General features: G+C 48.0%; 1 protein-coding gene across 1 annotated transcript; it reads right to left on the bottom strand.

Moving 5' to 3' along the window:
* Positions 1 to 1,268: 1,268 nt before the first annotated feature.
* Positions 1,269 to 12,527, bottom strand: LOC122383928 (uncharacterized protein K02A2.6-like). Its single transcript, XM_043370811.1, has 3 exons — positions 12,381 to 12,527; positions 11,019 to 11,306; positions 1,269 to 1,346 (listed from the first exon to the last, which is right to left on the bottom strand). The coding sequence occupies exons 1-3, from the start codon at positions 12,525 to 12,527 to the stop codon at positions 1,269 to 1,271; spliced, it is 513 nt and encodes a 170-aa protein (XP_043226746.1).
* Between the last annotated feature and the right edge of the window lie 4,468 nt (positions 12,528 to 16,995).

The following is a 16,995-nucleotide window of genomic DNA, read 5'->3' as shown; positions in this document are numbered from 1 at the left end:
GCGATACAATTTTGCTATACCTATGTTAGATAGTGGCCAAAAGATGGCCAAAAGTCGCTCTGTTTTTCTTTTGTTTTTCCTTACTGCTCCGAAAACATGCGACAATAGTTGAATGAAAAGATTGGCAAATTTCGATGAAATTGTCTTTAATTGATTGCAGCTCTCTATTTTTAAGTTTTATTTTTGTATATCGAATCCGTTTTATTATGAGTCTGTCACAGCATGATTGCACCAATGAACGAGCTGATACAACCACCAGAATGCAATATCCAAAGGCTGAATTTTATTTTGTTGATATGCATGTGACTTTTGACCTTATTATGCTTACCTTTGTCCTTTTGCTAACTAATTAACGTTTTGGCCTGTCTTACCGCTATTACCTACCTGCCGCTGTAATCTCATCTGGCTCCGTTTAATTACATCTGCATATGTGTCAGATAAGTCACGATGCTTCATTACTCACATATCACGATTCTTGTTACGGCGGCGAGAGGAGAAATAACTCACTGACTCAGCGTGGCGATATCCTAGTTAAAACTTCAATAATTTTTACCCTCCCTTTCTGCTAAATATCACCTACTGATTGATACCTTCCTGTGTTTTATCCTAGCTCTGTAAAACTCGCGGAGGTTGTGAAATATGAAAACGCTCTTTGGTCGCTTACGCTGCGTTTGCGACTGATGTGATCCGCGGCCTTAGTGAGCAGGGGAAGGGTAGCGTGTCATGGATGGGAAACCGTCAACCAATTGTTTTCATTCTGTACTATGACCCTTTACTCCCCTGACCGTACTGATGGGACTCATATGTCGGTTGATTACATCAGACAAAGAAGACTCTATGCCGCTACTCTGACCAGGTCATGTGATCTTGTTACTGCTCACCGGCTGTTCCATGTTTGGGGCGCTCTTTGGCCTTATACCACTGGTCTGGTCCGCTGGTCTGTCCTGTCCCACTGGTCCGGTGGTCCGCAGTGGTCTGTCCATTCCCACTAGTCCGGTGGTCCGCAGCGGTCTGTCCAGCCGACCATTGCCGGACCGCCCACACGGCTCTGAGCAAATTAGTGCGGTCAGATATGCGCCAGGTGCTGCCGGCGCTTATCTAATGGTATAAATCAGGAGCGGGACGTGGCCGCCGCGGCGCTGCGCCGTTCATCATTACACGGCCGGATGGGAGAGGGAGAGGGAGAGGGAGAGGAACTGCTGCTGCTACTGCCACTGGGAGAGGGAGAGGAGGTGCCACTGCTTCCACTGCCACGGGGGGAGAGGGGGTCAATGCATCCGGTGGGAGAGGGACTGCCACTGCTGCCATTTGGAGATGGAGAGGAACTGCCACTGCTGCTCCTGCTGCTGCCACAGGGAGGGGAGAGGGAGTCAATGCATCCGGTGGGAGAGGGACTGCCACTGCCATAGGGAGAGGGAGAGGGGCAGCACTGCCACTGCTGCCACCGTTAGAGGGATAGGGACCGATACTGCTGCCACAGGGAGAAGGAGAGTTACTGCCACTGCTGCTGCTGCCACTGGGAGAGGGAGAGGGACAACTACTGCCACTGCTGTCACAGGGAGAGGGAGAGGGACTGCCACTGATGGCCCAGGGAGAGGGAGAGGTACGATTACGGCCGCTGCTGCTTGTGAGAGTTGGCACCTCGAAATAAGCAGCGAGCTTTTGTGCCAATTCTCCACCAAATTTGCTTGATTTAATCCGAGTTTGTGCCAATAAACATGATGATGATGATGCCGCTGCTTCACTGCCCAGCTGACACCCGCCTCTCCAAGGTGGCACAAGCTAAAATGACAAGGCGGCACGAACTCCGACTTGAACCGACTCTGATTCTGACTCTAACTCTGCCCTGTGCCGGCCTCCAGGCGCCGGGTGGGCCGGCTAAATCAGCAGCCGGCCGGCCGTCAATGCGGCGCTTGTAGCGCACTGCGGCGGTCGTGGTGCCCCCCAGGGCGCTGATGCTCGCTGCAGTGGACGGCAGACTTTGACGGAGACGATGGTCAAGCCATCAGGGAGATACAGGGGAGCGTCTCTGGTTAAAGGCCCCACGCTGCCCATGCTGGCTTTCCGATAAAAAACAAATGCGCATCAAATGACATAAAAAAGGTCAGATGAAGTCGCCGATCATGACTAAAAATCCACCCGAAGACCATGGCAATGTGCATTTCATTTATCTTCCGTCTGTTGAGCTAATAGCTGCGGGCAGTTTGTAACGCCGTTCAATTCAAATCGCTTGGTAACGCAGCTCAAGCCATTGAAGAGTTTTTTGGCTGTCATCGACCTGACCTAATTCTTATAACAGTCGCGTCTGAGGCTAACCGGAAGCCCGAGCGCCGTCCCCTGGAGCTTGTTCGAAGCTGGTTCATTTCCGGCGCTGCTACCTGCCGGCCAGGTTTGGTCCGCGGTACGCCAAGAATGCCGCCTCCGGTCCCGTATCGTCCCGTATCGTCTCGTCCCGCGCCGTCCTCCGGTTCGGCCCCGGCCGGTGTCTGTGTGTCCGTGTCAGCGCGCGGCTGAGTTACGGCCGCGGCCGGCGGTCGCAGCTCCTCCGGGTGGTCATTGTGTCTCCGTCGCTCCGAGTCGGCTCTGGTTACAGCCGCGCCGCCGGCCGCTCAATTAATTACCGCACTGCACACAGCCACAAAAGCTTCATTACAGCACAATGTGATTTAATTGGCGGCGATGATGGATGAGCGAGCCGCGCGACCTGGCGACCCCCGCCGGAGAGCCGACAGAGTAAATCATCGGCCCGCTAGGTAAACAGCCGCCACCGACGGTGGTACTCCTCCTTCGAGAGGCCGCCCCCGCCCCCGCTCCCGCCCCCGCCGCACGTCGCCGGCAATTAGGGGGCGGCCCACCGGCGCGGCGCGGCCCTTCGCCGGCCGTGCTCTGGTCACCGGCGCTTCTGCTGCTGGTTCTGCTGCCGCTGCAACTCTTGGGGCGATTGACTCACTGCTGCTCCTATACTGTTTTTATTTACAACTGGAGCGTGTACCAAATGTACCGTTCCCTCTGCTGCTGTAGAGTCGAATGTGCGATCGAGTTTGCTACTGCCGCTCTTGCCAAGTGGTTGTCAGTCGAAAGGTCATGCTGCATCCTAGGATAAAAAGCATCATCTGCAAGGAAGTTCAGCCTTTAGCGTCCAACCGCGAGACCATCGCTGCTCACTGTTCACCCTTATATGACCTGATCCGTGCTCAGCTCAGTTCAGCAGCAGGTTCAGCTCGGCTGAACGCGGCGTTGTTTCAGCGGTCTCACCCGCGTCCCACACCGGCCGGTCGCTGTTGGCCTGCCGTGCCGGCCGCCGCTCGATGCTATCTGCTCTGCAGCCATTGACATAATGATCCAGCTCGACCGGGTCGGCGCTAATTGAATTATAAGTTGCAGAACCAGTTTTGTGTCGCGGTTTAACGCCGCTATCGGCCCGGCGTGTGACGGCCCGTGTTTTGATAGCGACTCAAACAAATGAGCCGAGTAACACGGTAAATGAGTGTCGCCAGAAAAACGCCGCCTCGCCGCAATTTGCTGTCGATATTCAGCACATGTGGCCATTATAATCGGCAGCCGGCGATTGTTAGCCGTCGACAGGTTTTCCATTTCAGGTGTTGCAATTAATCAGTGTCAAACATAAGCTGGTTATTGTTTCAATCACGAGCTACATCGGTGATTGGCCGGATATTTCCGCGGTCGTGGTGCAGAAATGGCCGGTGCGCACGGCAGCGGCATGCAGGACCGGCAGCGTTACAGAGCACGGCCGTCATGATCGGCGCACGTTTTTCTTGATTAGTCCATCTTTAGCGGACCGGGCCCGGACGGTGACCGTATCGCTGTCCCCCGGTGAATTTCGTTTAATCAATTTGGAAGTTTTGCGCCGGCACCGTTCACACGAAGAGTGACAGTGTCATATATTTGTCGCCGTGCAGACGGAGTTAGTAACTGGGGTGAGCCCGGCTGCGCTGCGCCAGCTCATTACTCGGGCGGTTTGTGTCATTATTTCACATTCCTCGGGACAGCTGTCAGGGCCGGCACAAAGGCTGCGCACCAGGCGCTTATCGAACGGTAAAATTATGACACGGAATTTATTTTAATGTCGCGTGTAATGAACTAAATGCTGAATGCCCTGTCGATAGTCGATGGTTGCAGATTACTCTGACACAGCCGTTGATTTGGTTTGGCGGAAGATTCAGCGGTGTCACCTTAATGTGACCATTGTTAAAAATAGTTTTGCTCCATGCCTGCACGACTTAGATTGAACCAGATGGTATGGTGGATATTTAGTTGTCGTGTTACATTAGTTGCTACTGTTGTGGCTCGAAGTCGGGAGCCCTTTGCTGATGCTCGTTGCCTCTGGAACGCATGAATTTTTTGCTGCTTTTGCTGTACTTTGCTTTGCGGGCATGAGTAATTGGTCAATGCACGTTCATATCTTCAAAGAAACTTCAGGCACCTCTATGTATGTAAGTCAGGAATGCTCTCTGATTTTAGAATAAATACCTATACCTACATACGCGTTATGTATGCGTTACCTGAAAAGCAGCGGTATGTCAAAAAAAAAAAAACTGAACGACGCCCGACCGCATCGGGAACTAAGACGAAGTAAAACCCGCTCTCGCTGGTCGTCCCCTCAAATTCTCAAGTGACAAGGCGCATGAGTGCACATTGTTATTTTCATATTCTTTTGAGCGAGCTGTCAGCAAGCAAGATAATCACATCGGAATTCTTTTTTGTGCACAAAATCATCCGTAGTTCAGTCAAGGAATGATTTTCATAGGAACTGTTTAAATGACCTTGAAAATTTTGTTTTGTTCATGTTTTGTACCAAAGGTCTAAATTATTATACATATATACCGCTCTGACCTGAAGTCTATCTGACTGTTTTTTTTTTTTCAATTGAGGTAAAGGGCAGATTAGACCTTTGCAATTGCATGGCATCAGCTTCTCATTAGATTATGACGCAGTCTCATTGTAATTGACCTCTGGGGTAATAAATGTCCGTGACGTTTGTCTCCAACAGTGTGCAATTACATTGCCTGCATGTTTAAGCGATTAAAAAATTATTTCCAGTTGCTAAGTCTGGACCCAATGTGTGTCACATTGGTATCCGTAGGACCACAGGGAACGTTGTCGGTAATTTTGAGGAGCAGCGATTAGCGCGTGCACATCTGAGGTGCCGCGGTTGGCCACAGCATTTGCCCCTGGCTCGTCGTCTGATAACGTTTGCCGCGACTATCGCCCGTCGGTTCATATCTGAGGACCCGACCGGGCGCCCGCCGTCCCGTGAAGGGTATAGCCCTAATAGCCGCCATCATTTATTATCTCATTAGTGATATTGCACGGTAGCGCTATCCTGATGGTGATAGACGAGACTATCATAAACCCGGGCTTCTGAGACGCCGCTCGGCCGTCCCAAGTTTTGATAGGTTTCATGAAAGCCGAAGCTTTCGTCTTGATCATGTAAATATTGCCAAACTAAGTGATCAGTGCAAACATAGATCATTGTACTAATGAGTAGAGCAAGTGCTCAGTTGCAGTAGCGAGCGATTTGTATGGGTTATGCTCAATAACACCTGGTAATGTTCTCGGTGACATGGTTTCAATAAATGTTAGCTTTGGGCGATACTGATTGACATTTCCGGGAACAGAGCACAGACCTGTCGCCCTGGGCCTGTACTGGCGTCCAGATTGGTGTCTGCTGTGTGAGCGATGCTGAACTCGTTTATAAAGTAGCTGATTGGGTGATCGAAATAAACTGTTTCGTATCATATGCTGACACGAATTTACCAGAGCCACCCGCGTCTGGTGTTTCTGTGAACAATGATGCAATATTGTTCTCTCAGTGTGGTATGATGTTGCGACACCAAATGGGCATGCTTCAGAGAAAATCAAAGTTACCTATATTTAAGTGCAAAAAAAGCAAAATAATTCACGCACTTAACCCGCGCCCCAGTGGCGGTCTCGGCCAACTTCGCCCTAGTGGTGTGTGTGTGGGGGGGGGGGGCATATGTTACCACCCACATCTAACTAAAAAACTAAGAGGGTTATAAAGACGCGGTAAAAAGTAGTCGATAGCTCTCAATGCGTACGTTTGAAAGTATTTCAGTCATTTTGCATCTTGGAGCAATATTGGGGTCACCAGAGGTCACCAAAGGTCAAAATTTGCTAATTGCCATTATATTTTTTCAGAAAACATGCCATTATCTCAGGCTAGAAAAACGCATGGAAAAGCAATCGATAGCTTTTTAACTCTTCTTTTGATAAGGCCATTATCAAAAATGACCTCAGGTCAACGGCTTAGCCTCCAGAGGGCAAAAACTCCAAAAATAGCTGTTTTTACGGAAAGTGTTTTTCGACAATAACTTTTGACTAAAAAAAGCCACGACATTTCTATTGCCAGAATCGTATTCCTCTCGCCGAGACGAGTCGAATGAACTATAATTTGACCCTGAAAGATCAACTTGAAAATTTGACCTCAGATCAAGGTCATGACCTGACCGGAAAAGGTCATGTTGCATATCAGTCGATGCGTCTCGGCAAGACAAACACAATGAGCCATCCCCAGCGTTCTATCTCTTTTCAATCGAGAGTTATTGGCAAAAATCTGTGTGTAGCCTCAAATGACCTCGGATGACCTTTCTAGAGGCTATCAGCAAGAAAGACACCTTGGTCGTCACGGGTGGTCCAAATCATTGTGATTCTGAAATATTTGGACTGTTCCCATACGTACACACGGATCTAGAAGCATTTTTGTTTTTCTCCATTGACTTATAGGTAATGGAAAGGTCACGCCACTGGCACTTAGGTCAAGGATATGAAAAATCCGAGATAAACACATCATAGGCGCCCATAATGTCATGCAATCCACCAAGTTTAAAACCTCTCTGACAAAAACTGCAGCCTGGACATGATTGCAAACATTTTTTTAGGCTTGGTCAGTTAACTTGACCTGGTGACCTGACCTGACATGACCTGGGGTCAAAAATTTCACACCTTGTCCAAAATTGATGTACAGAAAGCTACTCAAAGGGGCGCGTTCTTACATCTTATCATTGTAGCGCAACACACCATGCTAATTCGAAGTGTTTTACCCGTCAACATTTTTTATATGATACAACATTTCTTTGAGCATGATTGTAATAAATAAAAATGGTACAATTGACCTTATGCTGCATAAAGTCAATTTACCATTTCTACTGTCAACATTTGTTTGAAAGTGGCATATGATAAGAGGCCCGGATAATTGACCTTATGCTGCATAAAGTCAATTTACCATTTCTACTGTCAACATTTGTTTGAAAGTGGCATATGATAAGAGGCCCGGATAATCATGAGGTGGTAAGATGCACGGTGAGTATAAAAAGTAAGATGTATAATATGTCTGGAAACTAGCAGAATCGATGTCGGAGTCGGAGTCGGTCGGAGTCGACAGTTCTGACCGGAGTCGGAGCTGAAGTCGACTTAATTAACCCTCGCCCGTATAGGGGGGGGTCGAACGGACCCCCCCCCCATGGTTTTTCGCAAATAACTCGCGTAAAAAGCGGCCGATCGCGACGAAACTTTCAGTACCCTCGCGTTCATCAATTTTACACCTACCCTAAAATTTTCATGACCCTGACCCAAATGACCTTTGACCTGTGACCTACTTTTCGAGACCATGTTTGGCCGGAATCGCGATTCGGCGTATGTCGGCTCGCATTAGCCGCGCGTTTGCAGTCTTTTCGTGGTCTCAAGCGTTCAAACATGTGATATGATGTTGCCCCCATGCATTAGGGTGGGTGTCAAGGTCACCTGAAGGTCAGGTCAGGTCATTGACCTTTGATGACCTCGGTTCACTTTTTCGAGTTTTACATGTTTCTAGACCAGTTTTTGGAGCTGAGTTCGAATTTAGCAACCATATGAACATTTACGAAGTAGTTTTGGTGCCTTCGTAACATGTTACGAAGCTGTTAGAGGCGGTTGCCACCTACTACGAATACCCTTACTGGTTGACCTGACCTGCAGACTTGTAAACGACTCTGAGTTGATTCGTGAATCGACTCAGAATCAAACCGTTTTTCGATGAGTTATGAGTTGATTCGAATCACTGCATCGAGGAACTTGATGAGTCAGGAGTTGATTCGAATCAATTAAATTTAACATCATGAGTTGTAGAGACCACTCGTGCTCAGAGGTCAACCTGTATTGGTCGCTCGCCAGTCAGTCACTGCCACAGACCAGTCCACACGACACGCTCGTCCACATTGAGCCTCAGGCAATATGCGGGTCAGCCTACCCTCCCGGCTCCCGCATGCGCAGACGCAGCCGTATGGTGGGGCCCGTATCATAAACGCAGCTACGGTAATATGTACGGTCAGGGCCTACGGAGATCGGTGAAACGTAACAGTTAACACCAATCCACCGTACAATACACTCTCCTCCCTTTAACAAATAAGTTTAGATAACGAAAACACACGTTACGCCTGGAAAAACTCAGTTTGTTTCCGCACGCGAGATGATCTTCGCGGAGCCATCTCCGTAGCCGATGCAGGCACAGACTTCGGAAGAGCTGGCTCAGATGGCAGAGGCATCGCGGGCAGATCCTTCGTGCCGGGCCCCGTCGAGGACCCTCCCGTCGGCTGCGTCGCCGCAGCCGTCAGCGAGCCACCGGTGTCAGGGCCACCGGTCTCCGGTACGGTGGGCAGACCAGTGCAGACGGCCTCGGCAGCCGGCGCGGCCGTCAGCTGCTCCGACGGGCTGAGCTGCTCGTGAGCAGCTACATCAGCAGCAGGTCCTGTGACGGGATAGTTTGCGTCAGTTTTCCGCATCAACTGATCCTGATGACGACGCCAGATCCTACCATCCTCTAATTTGACCACATATGACTGCGATCCATCTATACCCACAACTACACCTGATATCCACGTGGGTCCCACACCATAATTGCGAGCATATATCGCATCCCCGATGTTCAGCTGTAACACTCGGGGTACAGCAGGGTCATGATTCAGCTTCTGCTGCAGCTGCTTCCGCTGAACACGGCTCTGCAGGTCAGGATGAAGAAGGTCTAGCCGGCTCCGGATCACTCGTCCCAGCATCAGCTCTGAGGGTGACACAGACGTAGTTGAGTGAGGGATTTTCCTCTGATACAGCAACCACTCAGCCAACACAGTCTCCCAGTTCCCATCTCCACTGCGCTTAAGAGCCTGCTTAACGTCACGAACTGCCCGCTCTGCTAGCCCGTTGCCTTGACTGTGACGTGGCTCTATCGTTCTATGTTGAACCCCATTAGCCGCCAGGAACTGCTGAAAATCCTGTGAGGTAAACGTTGTAGCATTATCAGAGCAGAGCATGTCAGGCAAGCCCCATCTTGCAAACATACGTCGCAATTTGACCATGGCTGCTTGCGAACTCACACTTGAGCACGGCTCAGCCTCAACCCACTTTGAATAGGCGTCCACTACCACAAAAATGTACTTGCCTTTGATTGGTTCCGCAAAATCCACATGAACCCTTGACCATGGGCGTCTCGGCCAGGGCCACATACTCAGGTCAGCCCGATGAGGGGTCGGACGACTCTCCTGACACGCAGAACATCGTCTGACCGCCATTTCCAGGTCACCGTCAATCTGGGGCCACCAGACGCAGCTCCTTGCCAGTGATTTCATCCGGCCGATCCCTGGATGGGCAGAATGCAGCTCTGAAATCACAGACTGGCGGCCCTTCTGTGGTATCACGACCCTGTGCCCCCACAGCAGCACGCCTGCACACACAGACAGCTCCCAGCGTTTCTCTGAAAACGGTTTCAATGCCGGGTCAGCTATCTCGGGCCACCCGCCCTTCTGCACCAGGTTCATTACTCTGGAAAGAACGGGGTCACGAGCTGTCAAACGTGCTACTTGCTTAGCATCAAATACAGCATCCTCAATCAGCAGCACCAGATCTTCCTGGCCAGAGCCATCTGCAACTGGCAGGGGAAGCCTGCTGAGGGCGTCCGCGTTACCCATGTCTTCCGTGCGCCTAAATTGGATGGCATACTGGTACGCAGACAACTTCAATGCCCACCTACGAATGCGAGCAGACGCCATAGCCGGAATGTCTTTGTTTTCTCCAAACAAAACTACCAGCGGCTTGTGATCCGTGACCAGTATGAACTTATTACCCAGCAAGTATTGATTGAACTTTTCTACCGCGAAAACGATCGCGAGAGCTTCCCTCTCCAACTGAGAATACTTCTGCTCTGAAGAGGTCAGACTCCTTGACACGTACCCGACAGGACGCTCAGCTCCATCCGCTTCACGCTGAGCCAGTACCGCTCCAATGCCTCGAGACGATGCGTCACAGACCAGCACTTGCTCCTTCGCCGCATCGAAGTGAGCTAGAACAGAGTCCGAGGTAAGGACACTCTGGGCCCAGTGGAAGCTTTTCCGCTGTTCTGGTCCCCATATCCAGTCCTTGTCCTTCTTGAGAAGGTCGTACAGCGCAGCCAGCCTCTGAGCGCGCGCTGGTAAGTACCTGGAGTAGTAAGTCAACAACCCAAGAAAGCTCTTCAGCTCAGACACGTTCCTAGGTTCAGGCACTGACCTGATCGCTTCAGTTTTCTCAGAAGTCGGGGAAATTCCATGCCTGTTGACCACGTGACCCAGGTACTCAACCTGCTGAACCAAAAACTTACACTTATCTGCTCTGGCTTTTAGACCCGCGTCTTCAAGCCTAGAAAACACCTTCTCCAGCGTGGTCAGGTGTTCGGCCTGTGTCTTTCCACTCACCAGAACGTCATCCAGGAAAACAATGACGTTGGGTATGCCCTGGAGAACCTTTTCAATCTCTCTCTGAAATATACCCACAGAACTGTTGATGCCGAACGGGAGCCTCGAAAATCTGAGAAGACCTCGTGAGGTGTTGATGGTCATGATGTCTCGAGAGTCCTCGTGAAGAACTAACTGATTGTAGGCCGAAGCCAGATCAATTTTCGAGAATACGGTACCTCCCGCTAGCGTTGCAAACAGATCCGGGACCTGTGGCAATGGATATCTGTCCAACCTCACCGCTCGGTTGGCCGTCAACTTAAAGTTGCCGCAGACTCGGACATTCCCGTCTTTCTTCAGCACCGGAACAATGGGCGCCGCCCAGCTGCTGTTCTGCACTTCCTCCAGGACGCCGCTGTCGATGTCCTTCTGGAGCTGGGCCTCCACCTTCTCCTTGAACACATAGGGCAGAGAGCGGGCCTTGCAGAACCTCGGTGGTACAGTACGGTCAATGTCCAGACGTACCTTTACCCCCTTCAGCTCTCCCAGGCCCGGCTCAAAGAGGCGCCGATACTTCTCCTTCAGGCCCTGCAAGGAACTGGTTCGAATGGCGTGCACGGCCCGCCAGTTGAGGTTGATGTGCTCCAGCCAGTCTCGTCCTAGAAGGTTAGTCCTGGCATCTTTTACCACCACAACTGTCAGGGCACGGTGCTGTTTGCCTTCATACCACACGTCTGTTTGAAACTCTCCCAACAATGGTATGAACTGACCCGTATACGTTTTCAAACGAGATGAGCACATTTTGAGTTTAGGCTTTCTGTTCAACTGTTCAAACGTATCCTGCCCAATCAACGATACGCTAGAACCAGTGTCAATCTCCATATCTACATCTGTACCTTGAAACTGAACCAGACAAGAAATGGGAGGTACACTCACCCGATGGACCGCTTCCGTTCTGCAGATCTCTTCATCCTGTTCTGCACGGCCAACATCTGTCGTGTAGTCCGCCTCCCATTCTTCATCTGCTTCAACGGCGTTTGCTCTGCCCTGCTGCCTCCGAGGTCTGACTGTCGTCTTTCTGACTGTGCACATTTTAGCCAAATGTCCAGCTTTCGAACAGTTGTGACACTTGTACGACGCAAAACGACACACATCAGGTGAGTGGCTCCTCCCGCCACAACGCCAACAGCGAGCCCCTGGACGAGCTGACTGACCTGACGGCAGGCCTTGCGCCCTTACCTCACATACCTCTGCCGGCACTGTACCCGGTGTGCCGGAGATCAGGTGAGCGTCTCTGCTGGAAGCCTCTATCGCCAGGCAGATCCTCTGTGCTGAGCTGAAGTCCAGGCTGGATTCTGACAGCAACCGCCGCTGCATCCGAGGATCCCTGATGCCGCAAACAAACTGCTCAGTGAGTCTGTCATCAAGCGTGGCTCCAAAACAGCAGTGCTCGGTAGCCTTCCTTAGCACAGAAACAAAATCAGCAACGGATTGGCCTGCCGTTCGTTGACACGAGTTGAACTTGAATCGCGACACAATGACAGATGGTTTGGGTTCTTTGTGCTCCCTTATTACTTGCAAAAGCTCATCAAACGACTTCTCAGACGTCTTAGACGGTGCTATCAAGCTACAAATAAGCGAAAAGGCCTCTTTCCCACATACCGTCAACAGCGTGGCGCGTTTCCTGCTCTCGCCTTGAATGCCGTTACATTCGATGAAGTAGTGCAGACGCTCCTCCCACTGGCTCCAGGAGTCCGTCGCCGGGTTGAAGGGCTCCAGCTGCAGGGTGGCCGACGCTGCCCCATCCATGGCCGTAGAAGTCGCCCCGCCGCGCCGGTTCAAATCCTCGTCGCCAGTGTAGAGACCACTCGTGCTCAGAGGTCAACCTGTATTGGTCGCTCGCCAGTCAGTCACTGCCACAGACCAGTCCACACGACACGCTCGTCCACATTGAGCCTCAGGCAATATGCGGGTCAGCCTACCCTCCCGGCTCCCGCATGCGCAGACGCAGCCGTATGGTGGGGCCCGTATCATAAACGCAGCTACGGTAATATGTACGGTCAGGGCCTACGGAGATCGGTGAAACGTAACAGTTAACACCAATCCACCGTACAATACATGAGTCATTTGATGAATCGATTCAAATTTTCAGACTCAAACAAAGAATCGACTAAAAAAAAATTTGAGTCGTTTACAAGTCACCATCAACACCCTAATAATCAATGCTAGATCACCCCCTCAGCTTTAGCCATCACTTAACTCCATATTTCAGACTTACAAGAGCCTCAGAGGCTCAGGCACAGGCGCCTAATGAGCCAAAAGCATTTGGCAGTTGGTAGGTACTTAGTCTTACCAAACCAAGTGCCTGCTACACTACCTAGGTACCTACATTTTACATGTCAGAAGTCAGAATTGACACCTGCGGCTGCCTCAGATGGGCAAACTAGACTTTTGGAATCAAAATATGGAGGCATCAATAATTTGATTCTGGTGGGAGGAGCCATGACCAAATATGGGCATGGAATCAATTTTTTGATTCATTTGGGTACACTTTTGACTTCAAATGTATCGTTACGGTTGAAAAAAGGCCCATGACGGTGAGATTTTTCTTTAAAAAGGTAGAAAAATGTGGTAGGTTTGCAAAAAGTGTTACCTCAAAACTAAGAAATTGTCCCTTTGGCCTTGTGAATGGGAAAAAGACAGAGGCACTGCCCATCACGTAAAAGCTGTTTTGAGGAAATCACACTGTATGTTATTTTTGTATCATGAATCGCATACCAAGCAATCAGTATTTGTGCAAAATGGCAAAATGAAATTTTTAAACCCCTAATTATCATTGTTGTAGTGCTTTTATATCTATTATATGGTTTTTACCTGTTGCTTCAGTTTTTGTATTCTTGACATTTAAAAATTGTGAATTGTTATCAAATGTAGTGAAGGTAAAGTACAACAATGCTATAGGTATCTGTTGTGGTGCTGAGGATACCACTAAATGAGAATAATAGCAAGATAAATGCTGTATTCTTGCAAGTAATTGTTGCCTATCTGTTAACATTACAAGTGAATCAAAATAATGATTAGCCAGCTGATGGGGAATCAATATTATGATTATCTGTTTCAAGTGAATCAATTCCTTGATTGCCTTTCGCTACCTATAGAATTCAAATTGTTATGATAGGAGCAATATTATTTTGCTTAGGAGATACTTCCAGCATTTCTGTTCAAGATCAGGCATACTCCTTCTTGAAACACTCGCTTATTTTTATGTGTTTGGTAAATTAGAAATGGTCTGCGTTTATGCCCAAATATGGTCATAAGGAATCAATCTTTTGATGCCTCAATATTTTGATTCCAAAGGTCTAGTTTGCCCAACTGGCCTCCCCTTCTCCCAGTCCCAATTTGGTCCCAATAATCAATCAACAGCATAAGAGTTTGGGCGTCTATAGAGTCAAATACGCCCAAACTACCTATAGCCTATAAACTACCTATAGGCTATGCTATAATATAAATAAACTCACCTATAAACCGCAAAATTGCGATGCTCAACTGCCAATAAACCACAAAATGCACATTTTTCCATGAAATAGAAGTTTAAAAAGAAACTTGTTTTATGACATCATAGAATCTTCAGAATAATGTAAAGGAGCGGCTTTGAAATATTTCCTCAGCGATCTCCATTCGCCTAAAATATGTACTATGAGTGACGTCATGAATTCGAGAATAGAATGTGAAAGTCAGTATGTTTTAAGAAAACTACATTAATGGCGCAGTTGATAACTTTCACGTCTGAATCTCGTGACAAATTGGCCGGATGACGTTGCCCGAATTGCACCAATGACAATTTATTTTTACCAAAAGAGCCACTTGGTCAGTGCTCCGGTGCTCCTGATATCGATTAATATTCAATGACGTCATTTTTAATCTAAAATTGTAGACTAACAATATTTTTTATATTCCTTCATTTTAATCTCCACGTTGAGCCAACATAAATGGTAAGTGACGGATGGGCTCTATCTAGCTGGCAGCCAGTTGGCACTGCTAAACTAGGTGCCGTTTGGAGAATGTATATTGTATACCTACATTAACTACTTTCAATGAGTCTCAACTCAAGATCATATCTGATTCTGAGGCCTGAGCCACTCATGCAAGGCCATGGCCTCCTCGTGGCCCACAGGTGGAATGTTTCACAGGTGGGATTAATCCTATTTTTGAGGTTGTACTGTTTGAATAATTTTATCTGATAAGTAAGAAGTAGTAACATTTGTCTCATTATCATGTAGAAAAAGTTTGATTAAAAAAAACATGAATGCCTCTCGGAACTTGTGCTTTTGAATTTTCAAATAAGACTTTCTAGGTAATAATAAGAGATAGGTTACTATGCTACTCCTTAGTCCTTACTTATATTATAATTGTCTCTCAGAGTTACTTACAAATTTATCTGACATTGCACTGTTGACTGTTGAGTGTTGAAGATAGGTAGGTGTAAGGTAGGTACCTATGTACCTAGTCCTACTAGGTAGCTGCTTGAATCTTTGGTCAAGGCTACTATGCTGCTTAATACAATTGTGGTATGCGGCATATTCATTTTATCATAGCTTTGAGTCAAATAATCAACAAATGCCTATAGTGAGTCATGGGTTGAATGAAATAAGTTCAATAAAAATGTCGTGTGAGTCATGAGTTGATTTGAATCGATTCATCAAAATGTGTGAGTCATGAGTTGATTCGAATCATTCCGTTGGCTAGTTGCTCGAGTCATGAGTTGATTCGAATCATTTTATCGAGGAACTTGATGAGTCATGAGTTGATTCGAATCAATTAAATTTAACATCATGAGTCGTTTGATGAATCGATTCAAATTTTCAGACTCAAACAAAGAATCGACTCAAAAAAAATTTGAGTCGTTTACAAGTCTGCTGACCTGACCTGACCCGACCTGGCCTAAATGCATGAAGACATCATCTGTGATCAAAACTAACATGATATTCGTGATCAGCACCCCAAAAAAAAACCCATAACAGCCACACTTCACGACGTTCTAACAGGTCCCGATTTTCCCGACTTTTGGGTAATTGACCTGACCTGCAAGGTCAACCAATGACCTAGGACCTTAAAATTGGGCATCATCGGCTTCCTCTCGTCACGAGCAACACGCTCGTTTTTTCCGCGAAGCTCTAGCTCGATCAAGGGCGAAACGGCAAGGGGGGGGTCCAACGGACCCCCCCCCCTTATACGTTCGCGGCTGGAAAAACACCAATACGGGCGAGGGTTAAGATGCCGGAGTCGGAGTCGGGGTCACCGAAAATCCATCGACCCCGCAGCCTTGCTGGAAACTGCCGTTTGCACTAAAAAGAGTGGATTGAATACTGGGCTGGTAAATGTGATTGGACTTATTTTGATCATATTGTAAAGAGTGATGGTTTCATTCCCCCCCCCCCCAAAAAAAAAAAAATGACAGACTAACGATACCAAATTATTTTTTTTCAATTTGATAGCAATTTAGCGTAGCTCTAGTTCCTCGTTTTTAATTAGGGGAAGGTGGGGTAAGACGGACCAGCTAAGGTTTGAGGCCGCATATCTTGCTACACTGCTCTCGTAATTCATATTATTTATAGTCTTCGGAATGTTCAATCCTTCCTCTGTTGATATGTGTAAAGACTAAATTTCAAATTTAAGACATCTAGGTGGTGGATGCTCTTAAAGAGGGACATGTCAAAAACTCAGACAAGAAAAAACGCGGGGTAAGACGGACCACCCAGCAGTGCCTGCTATCCGTTCATGTGTGTTACACTTCTGCTCTGTACTCTTGTAAGAAAAAGTAACCAGAATGGTAAAATAACAAAATGAGCCTTTATTCTTTACTCATGTGTGATGGAAGTGCAGCTAAAAGCTGGGAACATGTGTGTTGATTGTCGTTTGGCATGAATGCATGCTAACTGAGCACTTGCATGCATGGCTCACATGCAACAAAGACTCCTTCCTAAAAAATTAACTTGCTTAAACTTGTGTCAATGTTTTGGAAAAGAACTTTCCATATGCAGGGTCCAATGGACCACCACAGGGTAAGATGGACCACAGTGGTCCGTTTTGCCCCAAATCTAAATTCTGTCATTATCATGACGTATATGTCAAATAGCCCAACATTGCAAAACCTTGCCTTTCCTAAAGTGTGACTATAAGTAAGTTTATAACTTTGTTCTTCACAGTAAAGTGCAAAATAGAAACTTATCATGCAAGAAAGGCGCCGTAATTGAATCACCCGTAGACCTCTTATATT

This window comes from Amphibalanus amphitrite, unplaced genomic scaffold (genome assembly GCF_019059575.1).
Source record: "Amphibalanus amphitrite isolate SeventyFive unplaced genomic scaffold, NRLGWU_Aamphi_draft 000177F_arrow, whole genome shotgun sequence".
Taxonomy (NCBI): Eukaryota; Metazoa; Arthropoda; class Thecostraca; order Balanomorpha; family Balanidae; genus Amphibalanus; species Amphibalanus amphitrite.
This window is presented reverse-complemented; position numbering and strand designations above follow the sequence as displayed.

Excerpts from the sequence above, each read along its gene's own strand:
- LOC122383928 (XM_043370811.1), bottom strand. The coding sequence starts at position 12,527 with ATGGATGGGGCAGCGTCGGCCACCCTGCAGCTGGAGCCCTTCAACCCG. Across the intron at positions 11,307-12,380 it reads AACGCGCCACGCTGTTGACG|GGCCTGAAGGAGAAGTATCG; the intron begins GTATGTGGGAAA and ends AGTTCCTTGCAG. Across the intron at positions 1,347-11,018 it reads AGTTGACGGCCAACCGAGCG|CAGCAGGAGCAGCAGTGGCA; the intron begins GTGAGGTTGGAC and ends TCCCTGTGGCAG.